The sequence below is a fragment of the Nomascus leucogenys genome, chromosome 10 (assembly GCF_006542625.1).
Source record: "Nomascus leucogenys isolate Asia chromosome 10, Asia_NLE_v1, whole genome shotgun sequence".
Classification (NCBI taxonomy): domain Eukaryota; kingdom Metazoa; phylum Chordata; class Mammalia; order Primates; family Hylobatidae; genus Nomascus; species Nomascus leucogenys.
Window position 1 is genome coordinate 77,423,479 of NC_044390.1, and position 21,710 is coordinate 77,445,188.

Genomic DNA, 21,710 nt, shown 5'->3' on the forward strand with positions numbered 1-21,710 from the left:
AGTGCAGTGGCATGATCTCGGCTCACTGCAAGCTCCGCCTCCTGGGTTCACGCCATTCTCCTGCCTCAGCCTCCCCGTTAGCTGGGACTAGAGGCGCCCACCACAACGTCCGGCTAATTTTTTGTATATTTTAGTAGAGATGGGGTTTCACTGTGTTAGCCAGGATGGTCTCGATCTACTGACCCTCGTGATCTGCCTGCCTCCGCCTGCCAAAGTGCTGGGATTACAGGCGTGAGCCACTGCTGCTGGCCATGGGAACCACCTTTCCTAAGCATTAACACCAAACCACCTAGAGTGGCAGATTTAACTGTGACCAACTTTTATATTAAAAGATAATGGATTTTTTTTTTTTTTTTGAGACAAAGTCTCGGCTCTGTCACCCAGGCTGGAGAGCAGTGGTGCAATCTTGGACCACTGGAACCTCCGCCTCCGGGGTTCAAGCGATTCTTCTGTCTCAGCTTTCCCATTAGCTGGGATTACAGGTGTGCACCACCCCACCTGGCTGTTCTGTATTTTTTTTTTTTTTTAGTAGAGACGGGGTTTCACCACGTTGGCCAGGCTGGTCTCGAACTCCTGACCTCAAGAGATCCACTCACCCTCAGCCTCCCAAAGTGTTGGGATTACAGGCATGAGCCACTGTGCCCGGCCGATAATGGAACTTTTGAAAACCAAGGGCTTGGCGGCTGGATGCAGTGGTTCACGCCTGTAATCTCAGCACTTTGGAGGCCGAGGCGGGTGGATCACCTGAGGTCAGGAGTTTGACTAGCCTCACCAACATGGAGAAACGCTATCTCTACTAAAAATTCAAAATTAGTTGGGCATGGTGGCGCTTGTCTGTAATCCCAACTACTCGGGAGGCTGAGGCAGGAGAATCACTTGAACCCAGGAGGCAGAGGTTGCGGTGAGCTGATATCCAGCCTGGGCAGCAAGAGTGAAACTCCGTCTCAAAAAAAGAGAAAAAAAAGTAAAACAAAGGGCTTGGGATTACCAGTGCCAGAAAAATACAAGATTGAGAGAATGGGGAAACAGGAGGGACATAAACTTGGTGGGAGTATACATTTGTATGCGAAAGTAAAAGATATAGACAAAGATATTAACCCTGTAACACCGTAAAAGGAAATGTTAGAAATAACTAGATAGCCATAAAAATAGAGGATGATTCATTTAGTTCATGGTATGGTTGTGAAATACTGTGACCTTGAACAAGTACCTTTTAGTGCCTCATTTTCCTCATCTATAAACAGGGAGGGAGTAAAGATAATAGATCCTTCCTTAGAGTTGTGAAGATTAAATTAGTAACCTGTGAAGCTCTTCCAGCAGAACCTGGTCTAGAAATAATAGTCTCAAAATTTCACTGCTTATTATTACTGTACAGCCACTTTTTAAAATGAGACAGGTATATATAAATATAAAAGGTCTAATACTGTTGTAGTGACGTTTTAGTGAATGTTATACATAAAGAGATGTCCAGAAAATCCAGAAGATACACCTTTTTTTTTTTTGAAATGGAGTCTCACTCTGTCGCCCAGGCTGGAGTGCAGTGGCGCAATCTCAGCTCACTGCAAGCTCCGCCTCCCAGGTTCATGCCATTCTCCTGCCTCAGCCTCCTGAGTAGTTGGGACCACAGGCACCCACCACCACGCCCGGCTAATTTTTTGTATTTTTAGTAGAGACGGGGTTTCACCATGTTAGCCAGGATGATCTCGATCTCCTGACTTTGTGATCTGCCTACCTCAGCCTCCCAAAGTGCTGGGATTACAGGCATGAGCCACCGTGCCCAGCGATATACTGTTAACTATATATATATCTGTTGAAAGAGGGGAAGAAGAATGGTGTTTGACCTTTTAAACGCACCTTTTTCTTTTGTGATAAAAATCTCTGTTGGTAGATAGGCTGGAGTACTCTAACATTGCTTAGTGCATGGTTGCCTCTGCAACATCTAATTGAATGGGTTACCTTTCTACCCCCGATAACTCTAGTAACTGGAAACTTGCTTGCTTAATGACCAATGTCATTTTTTTAGTCAGTTCATTATAAAATATTCCTTGTGAGCTAAAATATATTTTGTCTGTTCTATATGTTAGCTTTTTAATTTGGGGCCACATAGAAATCTGATTTATCACCAGTTTAGATCTGGAGGGGAGCTTATGAAACCTTATTTTAGGGGATGAGAAGACTAAAACTCAAGAGTTTGCAACTTATCCAGGAGCATGTGGCAGTTGGTGGCAGTACTAGTGTGTCCGGAATGGGTGGGTTTTTGGTCTCACTGACTTCAAGAATGAAGCCGCGGACCCTCACGGTGAGTGTTACAGTTCTTAAAGGCGGCGTGTCTGGAGTTTGTTGCTTCTGATGTTCAGATGTGTTCGGAGTTTCTTCCTTCTGGTGGGTTCGTGGTCTCGCTGGCTCAGGAGTGAAGCTGCAGACCTTCGCGGTGAGTGTTACAGCTCATAAAAGCAGTGTGGACCCAAAGAGTGAGCAGTAGCAAGATTTATTGAAAAGAGCGAAAGAACAAAGCTTCCACATTGTGGAAGGGGACTGGAGCAGGTTGCCACTGCTGGCTCGGGCAGCCTGCTTTTATTCTCTTAACTGGCCCCACCCACGTCCTGCTGATTGGTAGAGCCGAGTGGTCTGTTTTGCCAGGGTGCTGATTGGTGCGTTTACAATCCCTGAGCTAAACATGAAGGTTCTCCACGTCCCCATCAGATCAGTTAGATACAGAGTATTGACACAAAGGTTCTCCAAGGCCCCACCAGAGCAGCTAGATACAGAGTGTCGATTGGTGCACTCACAAACCCTGAGCTAGACACAGGGTGCTGATTGGTGTATTTACAATCCTTGAGCTAGACATAAAGGTTCTCCAAGGCCCCACCAGAGCAGCTAGATACAGTGTCAATCGGTGCATTCACAGAACCTGAGCTAGACACAGGGTGCTGATTGGTGTATTTACAATCCCTGAGCTAGACATAAAGGTTCTCCACATCTCCACCGGACTCAGGAGCCCAGCTGGCTTCACCCAGTGGATCCTGCACCAGGGCTGCAGATGGAGTTGCCTGCCAGTCCCACGCCGTGTGCTCGCACTCCTCAGCCCTTGGGTGGTCGATGGGACTGGGCGCTGTGGAGCAGGGGGTGGCGCTCGTCGGGGAGGCTCGGGCCGCACAGGAGCCCATGGAGGCAGGGGAAGGCTCAGGCATGGCAGGCTGCAGTCCCAAGGCCTGCCCCGCGGGAAGGCAGCTAAGGCCTGGAGAGAAATCGAGCGCAGCGCCATTGGTCTGGCACTGCTGTGGGGACCCAGTACACCCTCCACAGCCGCTGGCCCCGGTGCTAAGTCCCTCATTGCCCGGCCGGCCAGCTGCTCCGAGTGCGGGGCCCGCCAAGCCCACGCCCACCTGGAATTCCAGCTGGCCCACAAGCCCCGCACGCAGCCCCAGTTCCCACTCGCGCCTCTCCCTCCACACCTCCCTGCAAGCTGAGGGAGCCGGCTCCCGCCTTGGCTAGCCCAGAAAGGGGCTCCCACAGTGCAGCAGTGGGCTGAGGGACTCCACAAGTGCCGCCAAAGTGGGAGCCCAGGCAGAGGAGGCGCCGAGAGCAAGTGAGGGCTGTGAGGACTGCCAGCACACTGTCACCTCTCACTAGGACTGTTAAATGTTAGCAGTATAGTGTATCCTAAAATTTTTATTTTTGGCCGGGTGCGGTGGCTCATGCCTGTAATCCCAGCATTTTGGGAGGCCAAGGCGGGTGGATCACTTGAGGTTGGGAGTTCGAGACCAGCCTGGCCAACCTGTTGAAACCCCATCTCTACTAAAAATACAAAAATTAGCCGGCCACGTTGGCGTGTGCCTGTAGTCCCAGGTACTTGGGAGGGAGGCAGGAGAATTGCTTGAACCCGGGAGGAGGGGGTTGCAGTGAGCTGAGATCATGCCACTGCACTCCAGCCTGGGCAACAGAGCAAGACCCCATCTCAAACAAACAAGATTAGCTGGGTGTGGTGGTGGGCACCTGTAATCCCAGCTACTCAGGAGGCTGAGGCAGAAAAATCGCTTGAACCTGGGAGGTGGAGGTTACAGCGAGCTGAGATCATGCCACTGCACTCCAGCCTGGGCAACAAAGCTAGTCTCCATCTCAAAAAGTAAAATAAAATAAAATGTTTATTTCCAAGTTAGTCTTAGCATTTGTTTCAAACGCTTTACCATCTTGGTAGTTCTCTTTGGTACCCAGATTGAATGCAGTTATGTAAGTGGAGTCTGGTTGTCATTCTAGACATTTTTTGTCTTCTGACAGTCTATGGAAACTTCTTTGGCAGCCTTAATTACTCTACCAGCTAAAACCACAGTCTTTCTCAGGTGTTCTTCCCATCCCCCCATTCCTAAATTTCTAGACTTTTACTGGCATAGATTATTTTGGTTTTAGTCTAAACGTAGAACTTAAGCAACTACCATTATTGAACCTCATTTAGCTTAACCAAAGCTGTTATCTCTTTGGACCCTGATTTTTTATTGTTTCTAGCTTTGTGATGTTCTTCAACTTGGTAATTAGAAGTCTTTTGATAGGTGTATACTAAAGGAAATATGTGTGCCAAGTACTTTATTCATTGACAGATATTTTATTTGACACCCACTGTGTGCCAGGTATAGTGGTAGGGCCAGGAAATCAGTGATGTTTGAGTGACTCTGCCTTTATGGAGCTTTTGGTTTTAGTGGGGAAGAGTCTTGAAGACCATGTGAGTGTAAGGAAAGGACAGGATGCTCTGTGGGCACACAGTGAGGGATGCCAGCCTAATCTGGGAGTTAGAGGAAAGCCTTACTATTTATGGGAGAAGAAAGGGTATGTGAAGGCCCAGAAACAAGTTAGAGGAACTGAAGAGCATAGTGTGTGATGCTCAGAGGGAGGTGAGAGGGTGAGAGGCAAACAGCACTTGGGTCGTGGAGGCTGTTATAAGCCCGGGTTGGGATGCCAAAGAAGCTGTTGAAAGATTTTAAAACAGCAGGAGATCACATTTGCCATTTTAAAGACAGTATTGTCTAAGAAGCAGATTGGGAGCAAACCATAGTAGTATAATATGGTATTGTGTAATGTTCCTTCCCTGTTCACCGTGAGGCCTGAAAGTAGTTTAAAGTAGTCAAATAGAACTTCTCAAATGAAGAATTTCATTCAGTCTGTGCTAAAACTACAAAATTTATGACTCAAATTGGAAACACGGTGAAAATGTTTGAATCAGTTAAATGTTTAAGTAGTTTAAGATAAATCTGTTATGGCTTGAGTTTCCTAGGAGCCATTTAGATTCAAAAACAATAGTGGTATTTAGAAGGTAATTTCTGGTCTTAATTAGTGTTTTTCTTATAAAAGATTTTAATAACTGGTGTTTGCCACAGTAAATTAGGTTTTTAAAATGCATAATACAATTGATTAATAAAAAGGATTTTTTTAAAAAATAATGCTGGTTTTTGGTTTATTTGGGTTTTTTAGAGATGGAGTCTCACTGTGTCACCCAGGCTGGAGTGCAGTGGCGCAATCTCAGCTCACTGCAACCTCAGCCTCCCAAGTAGCTACAATTATAGGCGCCCGCCACCATGCCAGGCTAATTTTTATATTTTTAGTAGAGACGGAGTTTCACCATGTTGGCCAGGCTGGTCTCAAACTCCTGAATTCAAGTGCTTCGTCCGCCTCGGCCTCCCAAAGTGCTGGGATCACAGGCGTGAGCCACCATACCCGGCTTGAATAATGGTAGTTTTAACCATCAGTATTTATATTTGACATAAGTGGTACAAATAATGTTTAAGTATCATGGCTTATAAACGTTTGCATGGAGTTCTAAAATGTGGCAAACTGATAATTTAATGAACTCTTACTTGCACTCTTGGTAACCCTACTTCAAGTATACTGTGAGGATTTTGTTCAGGTAGGAAATCTTTATTGTAATAGCAAATTAAAGAGCTGTGGATTTTCAAGAGCTGAATTTGAAAGGTGTCAGATGTTAAATGGAAGGTAATTCAGAGTTTATTCTTTTATTATACCTACCTCCACCCAAAGAGTCAGAGAAAAACATTTGGAAGAAAAAATTGCAGAGCATCCCTTTGGCAAGAGTAAGAATTTTCCACTACCACTTGCCCTAAGGGCATTGACATGCCTCACCAGGGAAATGTTACAGGATGTGATCATCGGAACAGCCTTGCCTGCTCTTCATGCACAAAATCCTTTGTCTGAAATTCACAGAAGCCTCTCCAGACAAAGGGAAATTGTTGTGTCTTCACTTGAAAAGTATTCAGTGGACCTTTACTTTCATGGACCTTTTAACTCTAAGAACCTGTTTTCCTAATAGAGTCAACCCTAAATTGACTCTAATATCAACAAAAGGAATGTAACAGTCACGCAGCAAGTTAAACAAAGGTTTTCATTAACTGAGCTTCCTTAGAGAAGGCTCCTTTTACTCCCTAGCCTGAGTTCCTGTGCATAAAATGAAGAGGACATTGGTTGGTCAAGGTGATGTGATGGTCCTTCTAGCTAAGAAAATACTAGAATATGGGAGGTTGGTTGGTTTGTTTTTGAGATGGAGTCTTGCCCTTTCACGCAGGCTGGAGTGGCGCAACTTCGGCTCACTGCAGCCTCCACCTCCGGGGCTCAAGCGGTAATCTTGCTTTAGCCTCCCAAATAGCTGGGATTGCAGGTACCCACCACCACACCCGGCTTATTTTTGTATTTTTAGTAGAGACGGGGTTTTACCATGTTGGCCAGGCTGGTCTTGAACTCCTGACCTCAGGCGATCTGCCTGTCTCAGCTTCCCAAAGTTCTGGGATTACAGGCGTAAGCCACCGTGCCCAGTCTATGGCAGGTTTTTTGGATTTATGTTTCTTCAATATCTTTCTACAAAGATCAGTTTCTAATATAAGCCAATTAAACATAGAAACTCTAAGGTAGCACATTTCCCAAGTGTTGGGAGGCTTTGGAGCTTTTTAGCTTCAAGTTGGTGTGCCTGATAGATGAGAAACAGCACAACAGAAAAGCTGTTCATAGGATCCATGACCCTAGCTATTGCATTTTTTCCTCTTGCATTAATTTTTCTAGTGTATTTGTAAAACCTTTTCAAAAATACGGATTCTTATTTTTAAAATTAGCCTGGTGCAAAGTGGCACATGTCAGTAGTCCTAGCTACTTGGGAGGCTGAGGTGGGAAGATGACTTGAGCCCAGGAGTTCAAGGCTGCAGTTCACTGTGATCACGCCAGTGTACTCCAGCCTGGGTGACAGAGTGAGACCCTGTGAGAATAAAAAAATGAAAAAAAAAAAAAAATGTGGATTCCTAGACCCCACTCCAAATGCATTTAATCAGTACTCTTAAAGAACCTGTAAAAGACCTCCAGATAACTCTTCTTGTAGTTTCTAAATATTTAATTGCCACTTGATTAGAATGGAAGTTGTAAGATGGAAACATTTAGAACAGCCGTGGTCAGTTTTTAAGGGCTTCCCAGGCATTTGACATTTGTTCCTCTAGCATTTGACATTTAAGATATTCCTCAGTATTTGGCCAAAAGTTAAATGTGTATCAATACAATTTCTGCATGGCGAAAAAACACCTTTCATATATTTTAGTAGACCTTTATAAAGGGAAAGAGTACATGTTGGTTTCCTTATAATGCCAGTATAAATATAATCTTTCATATACATAATATATAGTATATTATATATTAATACTGTATATAATAAATATATACTACACGTATTGTATATTTATACTATAGGACCAATAGGTAAGACCTATAGTCCTGTACTACCTGTTGGTCCTGTAGGTGTATCTATTAGTGTTAGGTAGGACCATTACTAAATACAGTGTGTATATATACTAAATATATATATTTAGTATTGGTCCTACCTAATACTGTTAGATAACGATTGGATATCCCTACAAAGATCAGAAACTTTTTGAGCACCAACATATGATGCTCAAGGGAAATACTTATTGGAGCATTTCAGATTTTGGGTTTTTTGTGTGGAGATGTTCAACAGTAAGAATATAAATCAAACACTCCAAATTTTAATTTTAAAATTCTGTTTCCAAGCATTTTGGGTAAGGGATACTCAACCTGCAATATGTTGGCAGTGTTACCCAGGAAATTTAACCTTGGTATTTCTTACCTGAAAAATACATTTTCTATTTATTTCAAATCCTCCGAGCTTCCACTGAAACACAGCAAAATACATGCCAAAACATTGCTTTTGCATCCTCTTGTACGTTGTACTCAATTTAAATATGAGATTTGTTGGCCTTTTAAAATTTGTCAAGTATGTGAGAGTATGAGCTAGGGTTTATATATTGAATTGTTCAAGTCTGTGTTCAGCAGTTACAATGCAGAAATAAAATAGTGCTTATAGATTGACGACCGCTATCTCATATTGGACAGAAGTCTTCTACTTCCTAGGATCATGACATTGACGTAAATCAAATCCTCAGACACCAAAGGAACATTTGGAAATAAATTTTCCATTCAGGGTCATAATATTCATCATTGCACTTGTCCTCTTTTTGAAATGTTCGAGGGCATGTAGGATCAGGTTAATCATGACAGGCAGAAATAGTGCAGTATAGGGCGTGTTAGCTGTTAAAGACCACTAAAGTTTAGAATATAGTTACTTTGTTGTCGTAAATCATCTGTTAGATGTACTCTCTTCAATGTAGTTAGAGCAGAATTATATTAGAATGAAAGGTTCTCGTTGATTCAGTCTGAATATTGCTGTTCATTGCATAAGCATTTCCAGCAGGAATTTCACCTTAGCTTGTGTGTCCCTGCAGTCAAATGCAAGGGTGATCTTTGCCTCTTGAGATTATATATTGACAAACTCTGTGCCACCTTGTGACCACATTGCTTACTTAGGCTATAGCGTTGTTTTTATGCACTCAAATTAAAAAAGTAAACCATATTCTCCCTGAACTTAAGCTCCGAAGTGGAGAAAAATCAGAACTAATTTGAAGGTTTAAGAAGTTCAGTGTTGGCCAGGTGCAGTGGCTCACACCTGTAATCTCAGCATTTTGGGAGGCCAAGGCAGGTGGATTGCCTGAGGTCAGGAGTTTGAGATCAGCCTGGCTAACATAGTGAAACCTTGTCTCTACTAAAAATACAAAAATTAAGCCGGTTGTGGTGGTGCACGCCTGTAGTCCCGGCTACTCAGGAGGCTGAGGCAGGCGAATCGCTTGAACCTGGGAGGTGGAGGTTGCAGTGAGCTGAGATCATGCCACTGCACTCCAGTCAGGGCGACAGAGCAAGACTCTGTCTCTGAAAAGAAAATAAAAAATAAGAAATTCAGTGTTTACTTCTTGGACAGGAGTGCTATTTTGCCATTTGGTATATGACTGGTAACATGCAGTTCAGTATAGAGAGTAAGTCTGAAAAATGATTTGACTTAAAAATGCCATCTGCAAGTATGGGAGATTTGCTTATGTAATTTGCAGCTGCCCTTGCGTAAGACTTACAAAACCACCTTAATTATCTTTCAGAAAATCACAGACAGCTGTTTTGTTGTTACTGTTGTTGTTTTGAGACAAAGTCTCGCTGTTTCCAAAGCTGGAATGTAGTGGTGTGAACTCCGGCTCGCTGCAACCGTCTCAGTAGCTGAGACTATAGGCACACCACCATTCCTCCCGGCTAATTTTTTATATTTTTAGTAGAGATGGGTTTTCGCCATGTTGGCCAGGCTGGTCTCGAGCTCCTGGCTTCGAGTGATCCTCCTGCCTTAGCCTCCCAAAGTGTTGGGATTAATGGACAGCTGTTTTAATGTCCAGCTGCTTCATGTGATTGTGCACCCATTCAGCAATATTTGAATACCAGCAGAGGGCTGGAACACCATTCTCAAGGTGCATGGCTTTCTCTGTTACTTGGGCTATGTTGTGGCATTTCACTTTATATACATCAAGGAAAGGGGCTGAGATTTGGGCCCTTTAAGAGCTATTAAAGGAACTTGGCCTAGGAAAGAAGACTCGGTTGACTTAAAGATGTTCAGGTTATGCAAGAAGTTTATTATTCATTTAATTGATATTTCTTTTTATGAGACGGAGTCTTGCTCTGTCGCCCAGGCTGGAGTGCAGTGGCGCGATCTCAGCTCACTGCAAGCTCTGCCTCCCGGGTTCACGCCATTCTCCTGCCTCAGCCTCCCATTAATTGATATTTCAAAAAGTATCAAAGGATATATGCCCCAGCTGTCCAATGTTACTAGTTTGCTACACCTTCCCAGAGGTGTTTCTTTATACCATTGGAAGTTGTCATTTTAGTATGAATTAATTACGTGTTATACAAGCATATCAAAGGATTTGAAACAGTGAAAGAGCTAAGACTAACTTGGAAATAAACATTTTATTTTATTTTACTTTTTGAGATGGAGACTAGCTTTGTTGCCCAGGTGGTGTGCACCTGTAGTCCTTCTGCTTGGGAAGCTGGTGGGAGGTCAAGGGTGCAGTGAGCTGTGATTGCCCCACTGATCTCTACATCCTGGGTGACAGAGCAAGACCCTGTCTCAAAAAAAAAAAAAAGTGGTGTTACTGTGTAGTTTTATTTTGCATTTGCCATGTGTTTCGTTAATTGAATATCTTTTTAAAGGGGGCCATTTGCTTCCTGTTCACAAGTTAGCCTTTTTGATGGAATGAATTATGGCATATACAACTTTATTCTCTTTGCGGTGCCTTGTATATATGTAGTAAGCCTTTTACTTATTGCTAACTAGAAAAGTATTCTTTAAAGTGAAAGCTTGAAGGCCTGTCTGAAGATACAGAGCAAAACTTAGAATAATGTAGTTAGGTTTCCTTAAGCCTCATTCTCTTCCTTCCTAAATCAAATCTTGAATCCATCTAAAGTTTTTTATGACCCCAAGATAGGTTGATCACTTTGCTTGCTTTAACAGAATTTTATGTATTGGTGTTATATACAGATAATTTATTTTCTTTAAAAATTGATTTGAAGACAAATTCATCTTTAGATAGCATAGTTGTAAAAGTTGCTCATTTCAGCTGCCTTTTTTTTTCTCCTAATTAGTTGGTGACAAAGTTCCTGCTGATATAAGGTTAACTTCCATCAAATCTACCACACTAAGAGTTGACCAGTCAATTCTCACAGGTAAATATGATATATTAGGTCACTGAATTTCTGAAGACCTTCTCATATCCCATGCCAATAGAGTTGGGCTCTTACCTCACTGTCCCTTTATGGTATCCCATCTTAATCCTAAGATACTTATTTCTTAGTGCTTCAGTCTCACTCCATTGCCCAGGCTTGAGTGCAGTGGCGTGATTGCGGCTCACTGCAACCTCTGCCTCTCAGGTTCAGGCAGTTCTCCTGTCTCAGTCTCCCGAGTAGCTGGGACTACAGGCTCCTGCCACCATGCCCAGCTAATTTTTGTATTTTTATTAGAGACGGGGTTTCACCTTGTTGGTCAGGCTGGTCTTAAACTCCTGACCTCAGGTGATCCACCTGCCTCGGCCTCCCAAAGTGCTGGGATTATAGGCGTGAACCACTGCAGCTGGCTGCTGATAGGTTTTAAAGGTATGATTTAAAAACAAAACAAAATGGCTGGGCACGGTGGCTCACGCTTGTAATTCCAGCACTTTGGGATGCTGAGGCGGACAGATGGCTTGAGCCCAGGAGTTAAAGACTGGCCTGGGCAACATTGCAAAACCCCGTATCTACAAAAAATACAAAAATTAACCAGGCCTGTAATCCCAGCTACTCAGGAGGCTGGGTGAAAAGATCACTTGTGCCCAGGTCAAGGCTACAGTGAGCCATGCTTGTGCCTCTGCACTCCAGCCTGGGGGACAGAGCAAGACTCTGTCTCCAAAGAAAAAAAAAAAGTTGTAATTTGTTCATTACCGTAGGTAGTAATCTTAAGGTTGAATTGTTGTCTGTTTTGTGGAAAGCAAATTACTTATTCGATGTCCTTTTTCCAGGCAAGAAAAATAGACTCCAGTGCTGTAATTTTTTTCATTGGAGGAGTGCTAATGTTGCATCAATCTTGACAATATCCAAATACACGATTAACAAAAGTTAGCCCCCGTAAGAGATGAAAATTGTACTACCTGGAATTTGCACAATTGTTTGAAACATTTTCCCGTTTTTGTGTGATAAAAGCACAATCTAGGGTGGAGGGTTCATACTAACTGGAAGTAAGTTTGTCAGAAGAATTAACTTTAAATACAATGCTAACTTGGATTAAATAGTGAGTAAATATAAAGTCCAAAGGCTCTCAAGATTTATCTGATTATCAATTTTGAAAAGCAACTAATGTCATGGAGACAGTGATGTGAGTAACCTGGGCTCTATTTTTTTTTGGTATTGTTTCTTTATAAATAGCTTACTTATTAAAACTCTCATTAGCAACAACAAGCTGGAGACCAATTAAGCCGTAAAATATTGGGGAAATGGTTGGATTATTTGTGTGAAATTCTGATAATGTGCCCTAAAGACATAGTTGCCATTTAAAAACTTTTTTTTTTTTTTTTTTGAGGCGGAGTCTCGCTCTGTTGCCCAGGCTGTAGTGTAGTGCCACAATCTCAGCTCACTGCAACTTCTGCCTCCTGGATTCAAGCTATTCTCCTGCCTTAGCCACCTGAGTGTCTGGGATTATAGGCGTGCGCCGCCATGCCCAGCTTATTTTTTTAGTAGAGATGGGGTTTCACTGTGTTGGTCAGGCTGGTCTCGAACTCCTGATCTCATGATCTGCCTGCCTTGGCCTCCCAAAGTGCTGGGATTACAGGCATTTAAAAACTTTTTAGGCTGGTCACGGTGGCTCATGCCTGTAATTTCAGGACTTTGGGAGGCTGAGGCAGTAGGATCACTTGTGGCCAAGAGTTTGAGAGAGCAATTATAGTCTCTATAATGAAAAACTTTTTTTTCTTTTTAAAGACAATTGCACTCTGTCGCCCAGTGGCACGATCTCAGCTCAGTGCAACCTCTGCTTGCGGGGTTCAAGTAATTCTCATGCCTCAGCCTCCCTAGTAGCTGGAATTACAGGCACACACCACCACACCTGGCTAATTTTAGTAGAGATAGGGTTTTGCCATGTTGGCGAGGCTGGTCTTGACCTCCTGACCTGAAGTGATCGCCCGCCTTAACCCCCCAAAGTGCTGGGATTACAGACATAAGTCATCACACCCAGCCTATAATAAAAAACCTTAAAAATTAAAAAAAAAAATTTAAACTTCATAGAGGTTCTCGAATATTATCTTTCTTTCATTAAGAAATCATAATGTAGTTTTTGGCTAACTTGTGGAACCCATTTTTTTGGTCAAATATTGAGAGTGAAGTTTGCTGCCTGTAACTTAAAGTAACATTTAGAGACATATTTTACTCAGATTGACCCTAATTATATATCTATGACATGATTTTTAAATTGAAATCAGCTGGGCACGGTGGCTTAGGCCTGTAATCCCAGCACTTTGGGTGGCCGAGGTGGGTGGATCACCTGAGGTCAGGAGTTTGAGACCAGCCTCGGCCAACATAGCAAAACCCGTCTCTACTAAAAATACAAAAATTAGCTGGGCATGGTGGCACACGCCAGTAATCCCAGCTACTCGGGAGGCTGAAGCTGGAGAATTGCCTGGGAGGCAGAGGTTTCAGTAAGCCGAGATTGTGCCACTGGATTCCAGCCTGGGCAACAAAGCAAGACTCTGTCTCAAAAAAAAAAAAAAAAAAAGGTAGTTCTTTATTTACCATGCGATCTTTCCAGTACACTTGATAATTGCTACTTCAGAGTATAGCCAGATGTGGTGGCCCACACCTGTAATTCCAGCACTTTGGGGAGGCCAAGATGAGCAAATTGTTGGAGTCCACGAGTTGGAGACCACCCTGGGCAACATGGTAAAACGTCATCTCTACAAAAAAATACCAAAAAAAATTAACCCAGCATGGTATTGGGTGCCTGTAATCCCAGCTATTCAGGAAGCCAAGTTGGGAAGATTGCTTGAGCCTGGGAAGTTGAGGCTGTAGTGAGTTGTGATCGTGCCATGGCACCAGCCCGGGTGATAGAGCAAGACCTTTGTCTCGAAAAAAAAAAGTATCAGTATATATGTTAAAGTATTTATTAAAGTATACAACAAATATATGTAAATAATACAGTCACAGTATCAGTATAAAATGATTACTGAAAAATAAATTAATTTGAATAGTTACTCCAGAAAATAATCAATGGGGATTCTACTTGAAAATTCACTTTTTTATTTTGGAATTGTGTTGATTTTTATCCTGACACCCTTTGTTCTGGTATTAATTTCCATTACTAAATTTTCCCAGCTCACCTCCTTTGAGTGAATTGGGCCTTTTGCCCCTTTTCTCACACTGACAGTATCCCAAGAGTGGTAATGGGTGGGCATGAATGAGAGGTTCTAGGTTCTTGGTGTGGGTCGCAGAGATCTGTTTTTTCTGTCTCACAACCCGCTTAGGTGAATCTGTCTCTGTCATCAAGCACACTGATCCCGTCCCTGACCCACGAGCTGTCAACCAAGATAAAAAGAACATGCTGTTTTCTGTAAGTACTTTATGAAATGTGTTTTTATTTACAGACATTTCCAAAGCCTAATCGAATGTTATGTTTTTCACTGCCAACCATCACTGGCTATCATTCTAAAGGATAATCACACTTTTCATGGTCAGTCTTAGCTGTCAGAATATGGCAGTAACATAACGTGTGACTTAGGTCTTTTAATTGGCGAGTTTTGGGGGACCAAAAAAAAAATGACCAGCTCATACATCTTCAAACTCTTATCTGCAAACATAGTTGAAAAGTAGATTTGTTTGGAAAAGCCTTAGCCAATAAAGGGTATTTTCAAAATGATGTAGATGACAGCTGCTATTTGTATGTGGTTCACAATAAAAAGGTGTGTGTTTAGAGAGAGAGAGAAAGCATACATGGCAAACCATTAATAATGGTGAGTCTAGGTGCAAAATATATTGAATGTTCATTTTACTCTTTCACTTTTTCTGTTGATGGGAAAAATTTTTTGAATAGTGAGGAAATGCATGGATTTTTGGTTTGGAATCTGTAATGATTTTAAGTTGGGGACATTTGTGGGTTTGTATGAGAGCCTGACTACTACCCATAGTAAGTAAATAGAGGTACCCTGAAAATAGTGAAGCCATGTCCTTCTCTTACAACACTAGGAATTAAAGTGGCATGGGAGAGACTGCTCACACTTGATTTCTTTGGTTTTTGGACCCTGTCACATGAGTAGCGGTTCTCAAGATAGCCCATGGGGCTAGTTGCCGTTCCTATTACAGTGAGAAAAGTAGGGGCCTTGAGTTGTTGGAGCCAGAAGTGGAGAATGCTTAGAGTTGAACTATACGAGTTTGAAAAATTGGGAACACAGAGGGGTTAAGAGCACTGCTTGAAGATGGTCTGCAAGCCGGGCTCAAATAGAAATCTAGGTGGGTCAGTACAGAGCTAGCTGCCTGGCATAAGTAAGTACCACATGGAGCACTGCTTGTTATCACAGTTGTATGGCTGGTTGCTTGAACAGTAGCCAATGGAAGACCTAGTAGAATGTGTTGAGAATCTGGGTGCCCTAGTCAAAATCCAGCATTGGTATTTAAGTTGGGATGTGGTATTCATCTTGTGACCAGTTCTCTACTTCTGTCCTAGGGTACAAACATTGCTGCTGGGAAAGCTATGGGAGTGGTGGTAGCAACTGGAGTTAACACTGAAATTGGCAAGATCCGGGATGAAATGGTGGCAACAGAACAGGAGAGAACACCCCTCCAGCAAAAACTAGATGAATTTGGGGAACAGCTTTCCAAAGTCATCTCCCTTATTTGCATTGCAGTCTGGATCATAAATATTGGGCACTTCAATGACCCGGTTCATGGAGGGTCCTGGATCAGAGGTGCTATTTACTACTTTAAAATTGCAGTGGCCCTGGCTGTAGCAGCCATTCCTGAAGGTCTGCCTGCAGTCATTACCACCTGCCTGGCTCTTGGAACTCGCAGAATGGCAAAGAAAAATGCCATTGTTCGAAGCCTCCCGTCTGTGGAAACCCTTGGTTGTACTTCTGTTATCTGCTCGGACAAGACTGGTACACTTACAACAAACCAGATGTCAGTCTGCAGGGTAAGAGGAGTAATTTAGAATACTCCCTGTCGTGGTTCTTTGTTCATCCTACCAATATGCCTTCATGCCATCAAAACTTTTGATTTGTAATTTCATACCTTTCTGTGGGCTGTGTGTATAGCCTGAGCTTAATTTCTAATATTTGAGAGGATCTAATCATTTAATTCCTAAAACTTTCACAAAATACAGGATGTCTGCATGGCTGGTATACTTGTATTAGATGTAAGACAATTAGAGAAATTATATTTTCCTTTAATTTAAAAAAAAAAAAGCTGGGTGCAGTGGCTCACGCCTGTAATGCCAGCACTTTGAGAGGCCAAGGCGGGTGGATCACCTGAGGTCAGGAGTTTGAGACCAACCTGACCAATATGGTGAAACCCTGTCTCTACTAAAAAGACAAAAATTAGCTGAGTGTGGTGGTGTGCACCTGTAGTCCCAGCTACTGAGTGCTGAGACAGGAGAATTGCTTGAACCTGGGTGGCGGAGGTTGCAGTGAGCCAAGATCACGCCACTGCACTCAATCCTGGGTGACAAGCAAGACTCCATCTCCAAAGAAAAGAAAAAAGACAGGGTCTCACTCTGTTGCCCAGGCTAGTGTGCAGTGACACAGCTGTGGCTCACTTACAGCCTCAACCTCCCAGGCTCAAGTCCTCCCACCCCAGCCTTACAAGTAGCTGCAACTACAAGTGCATGCCACCATGCCCCACTAATTTTTTATTTTTTGTAGAGGCAGGTTCTCACTATGTCACCAGTCTGGTCTTGAATTCCTGGGTTCAAGTGATCCTCCTGCCTTGGCCTCCCAAAGAGCTGGGCTTACAAGCATGAGCCACCACACTCAGCCTCCTTTCTAATTTTCCTGATCCTCTGTCTCTAGGTGTATGTTAACAGACAAGTTCTAGAGAAAGCTGCTAGTTAACCTCCCTACCTGAAGTCCTAATTGGTTTTTCTATCACACGTTGAATGAAGCATGCTTTTTCCTAAAAAGTAGATAGTCATCTCTCGGTATTCATTGGAGATTGGGTCCAGGACCTCCCTCGGATACCAAACTCTGCAGATGCTCAAGTCTCTGAAATGAAATGCTTCAGTACTTGCATATAACCTTGTTCATCCTCCTGTATACTTGAAATCATCTCCAGATTACTTACAATACTTAACATAATATTATAAATGATATGTAAGTAGTTAAACTGTGTTGTTTAGGGAATAATGACAAGAAAAAAATGTACATGTTCAGTACAGATGCAGTTATTTTTCCATCTGCTGTTTAGTTGACCATGGATGTGGAACCCACAGGTACAGAGGGCTGACTAAAATTGCTTTTAACTTGCTTTATTCTGTGTATTCATCATATATATATTTTGTTTGTTTGTTTGTTCTTGTTTTGAGATGGAGTTTCGCTCTTGTTGCCCAGGCTGTAGTGCAATGGCCCGATCTCAGCTCACTACAACCTCCGCCTTCTGGGTTCAAGTGATTCTCCTGCTTCAGCCTCTCAAGTAGCTGGGATTACAGGCATGCGCCCCCACGCCCAGCTAATTTTTTGTATTTTTCGTAGAGATAGGGTTTCTCCATGTTGGTCAGGCTGGTCTCGAGCTCCTGACCTCAAGTGATCCACCTGCCACCTCGGCCTCCCAAAGTGCTGGGATTATAGGCGTGAGCCCCCGTGCCCGGCCATCCTATATTTTTTGACCATCATTTGATAAAATAAATAATTTAAACCTGCTGTTAGAAAAGTAACAACTGAATAAATAATGCAATAATTATACAGCTGGATTATTTTGTATAATTCACTTTCCTTAGGTTTTGCTTAGACAACTTGGTACAAGTCTATTCCAAAAGGTACACATGACTCATACAGAGTAGACATATGTCAGCTATTTTATTCGACTCATTAATTATCAAGGAATCTATTTGAGGAAGTGTTCAATATTAGAATATTAGAATAGGGATTGCTAGGTTAGATTACAAAACTAATGTCTTATAGGGGAACCTCATATAACATGAGCATTTATTTAATAGCACAGTGTTACATTTTCCTAGAATGGGCTTGTTAAATAATGCTTCTGTATGATATTGAAAGGATGTAGTTATCTTGGCCTTTTCGTCAGGTTTTAGATAATTATTTTTAACATCGGAAATTGTTTTATAATCAGTTAAGCCCTGTGAATTTTTATCTTGCCAATTTTAAGTTCAGGATGATTTTTTAGATACAGGTTCTCCCTCCCCCGCAAGCTCCTTGTGAAGTCCAAACCCACATTTAGAATTGACAGAACTGGGGTGTTCCAACTTTCAAAGTAGAAAGCTTCTAGGTTTGTCTTAGGTTTCTCCAGGATATTAAGGTGTTTGACTGAGCTACTTAAGTTCTTATTTTTTGGAACCAAAAGGTTGGATGAATCGGCCAAAAGTCAGTTTTGTCATACTGGTTGTTTCAGGAAGAGAAAAAGGCATTTTCTTATTTACTATTTTGTGTCTCACTTAGCCTGAAAGCTTTAATTCCTCAGAATAGTCTTTATGTCCATGAAAGTAAGCCATGTGTAAAATTGTAATTTTTAAAATTTCAGTTTCCCAGTTGATTATAAAATTTTTTTTGTTCTGTTCTCCCTCAAATGGCTTGACTTAAAATGTATTCTTATAATGAAGAAAAAGCCTGCCTGTTCTGAGTGAAGCTCTACCTCACAACAGGAAGGTGGTGCTAATTGGTATTCTGCAGGAGGCTTCTTGCAGTGGTATTGCATAACTGCCCTTGACTTAGGAAGATTTTCATCCTGCATATCCTAAATGGTTGACTTGCTCACAGTCAAAAATGTCTTAAGTTCATTTAGGTTTAGCTAATGTAGATTCAAATTCTGAATGTCTTTTAGAATATTTTGGGCTTTGGTATAGACTCAAAGAATTTCACATTTTTGGCTGGGCACGGTGGTTCACGCCTGTAATTTCAGCACTTTGGGAGGCCAAGGCGGGCGGATCACCTGAGGTCAGGAGTTCGAGACCAGCCTGACCAACATGGTGAAACCTCGTCTCTACTAATATTACAAAAATTAGCTGGGCATGTTGGCAGGCGCCTATAATTTCAGCTATTCGGGAGGCTGAGGCAGGAGAATCACTTGAACCCGGGAGGCAGAGGTTGCAGTGAGCCGAGTCGTGCCATTGCACTCCATCCAGCCTAGGCGACAGAGTGAAACTCCCCCTCAAAAAAAAAAAAAAAAAGTTATTTTAAAATAAAGATTAACTAATTTCCTTATTGAATGTGAGATGAATTGCTATGAAAAGATGTGTTTTTAAAACACAACATAGCTTTGTTGTTGTTGTTATTACGGAGTTTCGCTCTGTCGCCCAGGCTAGAGTGCAGTGGCGCAATCTCAGCTCACTGCAACCTCTGCCTCCCGGGTTCAAGCACTTCTCTCCCTCAACCTCCCAAGTAGCTGGGATTACAGGTGCCCACCACCACGCCCGGCTAATTTGTTATATTTTTAGTAGAGACGGGTTTCACCATCTTTGCCAGGCTGATCTTGAGCTCCTGACCTCATGATCCACCCACCTCGGCCTCTCAAAGTGCTGGGATTATAGGCGTGAGCCACCGTGCCAAGCTCAACATGGCCTTTTTAACTTGAGTTTTACATTTTTAAAATTCCCCTTAGAGAATGATTTGATCAGATTATTAATTGCTCATATTTCAGAGAAAGCATGAGAAAACACAGTTTTGACATCACTTTCTGTAATTTTTTCTTTTTAGAGGAGGTTTTACAAGTTTTCATTTGCAATGAAAACACAAGCCTAAATCTTACTTTTCCAAACTGGGCTTCCGAATTATAATTTGTGAATGCAAATCAAGCAGTGGAAAAATTATCTTTAAGAAAATAGCTTATGTCGCTTTAAAAAATAAAATTAATCCTTTCCTAAGCATGCTTCCATCTGTATTGTCTAGGGAACATCAGTTCATTCAGCTCTGCGGGCTCCTTATTGTATACATATAGTTATGCAGCTTCATAGAACATGAGCTATTGCCACAATAAAAATAAGTGGGAAGGAGCAGAGAAGCAGTTTGTCTTATTTTACTCGGGAAATGTTTATGCAACTCTGAAATGTGAGTTTATTCTTCCCAAGCTTTTGTGCTTAGCTCTAAGGCAGGACTACCTAATACTACTCTCACAGCCAGCCATTTGAAATTTGGGATTCTGAGCAATCTAAAGAGTAACTTGTCTCTGGAACTGACCTTTTGCTGACCGAGAGTCCTCATAACTTGGGTTTTGTGTGGGTTGTTGTATCTTTGATGCCACTGCTGCTCATTCATTCAGCACCTCAGTGATGCTGTTTTTCATACTGTTCGATTGGTTGGGGGTGTGATGGGCGAAGCAGTCTATATAATTAAGCTAGTTAGGATAAGGGACAGTACTGCTGATGCTGAGTGAGCCTCAGTGAGTTTTATTAAAGTTGTTTTTGTAAATGAAAAAGGTTGTTTGCCTTTGTCTTAAGCTAACAAAGGTAGTTTATTTGTGTAGTATTTTTTTAAAATCCCTTTTAAATACTCTGATGTGCTCTCACCCTACAGATGTTCATTCTGGACAGAGTGGAAGGTGATACTTGTTCCCTTAATGAGTTTACCATAACTGGATCAACTTACGCACCTATTGGAGAAGTGTAAGTAACCCTCCTCCTCATTTAAAGGATCCGGTGTGGCAATTTAGTATTTTTATTGATTTGCAGCATGTCTACAAAGTTAAGACAGCTTTCTGAATGTGGCTCAAGTCAACACTTATTACTAAAGTAGTAAATGTTTTTAAAACAAAAACTTTGAAAGATGAACCAAAGGTTATAATCCAGTCATCTTTTTGCATCTTCTGGGCTCCAAACTTTCAAGAGGGATTGTGTTTGTTATTGTTATTCACTGATGCCAGTGGTGGAAGAATTGAATTGACTTAAGAATATCTGGTCTTTTTACTGATTGATTTCTGATATTAGAGATGCATTCTCTCTTTTGTTTTTGTCTAATATTGGCTCTGGCATCAAATTCTTTGGAATTTTTTCCAGTATGCTATCCCAGAAATTCTGTTTTCATTATTAAACAATTGCAGGGGGTGGCTGGGGGGAATGAATAGTGGCGACCATACCCTGCTCTAAGAGTGTTTTCTCTTTGGGCAGGCATAAAGATGATAAACCAGTGAAATGTCACCAGTATGATGGTCTGGTAGAATTAGCAACAATTTGTGCTCTTTGTAATGACTCTGCTTTGGATTACAATGAGGTAAGTCTCTTCATAAATTAGAAGAAATGGCTGTTCCTAGTTCAAGGGTGGGGTGGGTGGAGTGAAAGTCTAGCCTGCCTTCCTCCCTTTTGAAAGTCAAGGGTGCCTGATTTTGTTTCCCCCTTCCATTCAGAACCTTATGGTGAGGCCAGCATGACCTCACCAAAGAAAGCTGAAGAGCCTTTCACGTATCCTCTGTGACTGAGCATTGCAGTTAGTTAACTAAAAGTTGTAGTATATGTGATGTTCTTATCTGTTGATAGCATACTTAGTATAAATGAATAAAACCCAGGATTGAAAATGCTTTCCTGAAAGCAAAGGGTGTAGTTTCTATCTCAATGGTAAGCCAGTCCCTGTCAGAGACAGAATGTGAACTCTTCAGAATGATAAGCAGTGACATGG

At 42.1% G+C, this 21,710-nt stretch overlaps 1 protein-coding gene across 2 annotated transcripts in view; it reads left to right on the forward strand.

Moving 5' to 3' along the window:
* Positions 1–21,710, forward strand: part of ATP2A2 (ATPase sarcoplasmic/endoplasmic reticulum Ca2+ transporting 2) — a 72,682-nt gene that overhangs the window by 33,279 nt on the left and 17,693 nt on the right. For both annotated transcript variants that reach the window (XR_004032057.1, XM_012509914.2), the window contains exons 6-10: positions 11,011–11,091; positions 14,409–14,494; positions 15,605–16,069; positions 20,616–20,704; positions 21,206–21,308. Coding sequence is in view for 1 of the 2 variants with exons in the window: in XM_012509914.2 (XP_012365368.1) it covers positions 11,011–11,091; positions 14,409–14,494; positions 15,605–16,069; positions 20,616–20,704; positions 21,206–21,308 (824 nt within the window). In the remaining variant the exon portion in view is untranslated. The remainder of the gene's footprint in view (positions 1–11,010; positions 11,092–14,408; positions 14,495–15,604; positions 16,070–20,615; positions 20,705–21,205; positions 21,309–21,710) is intronic.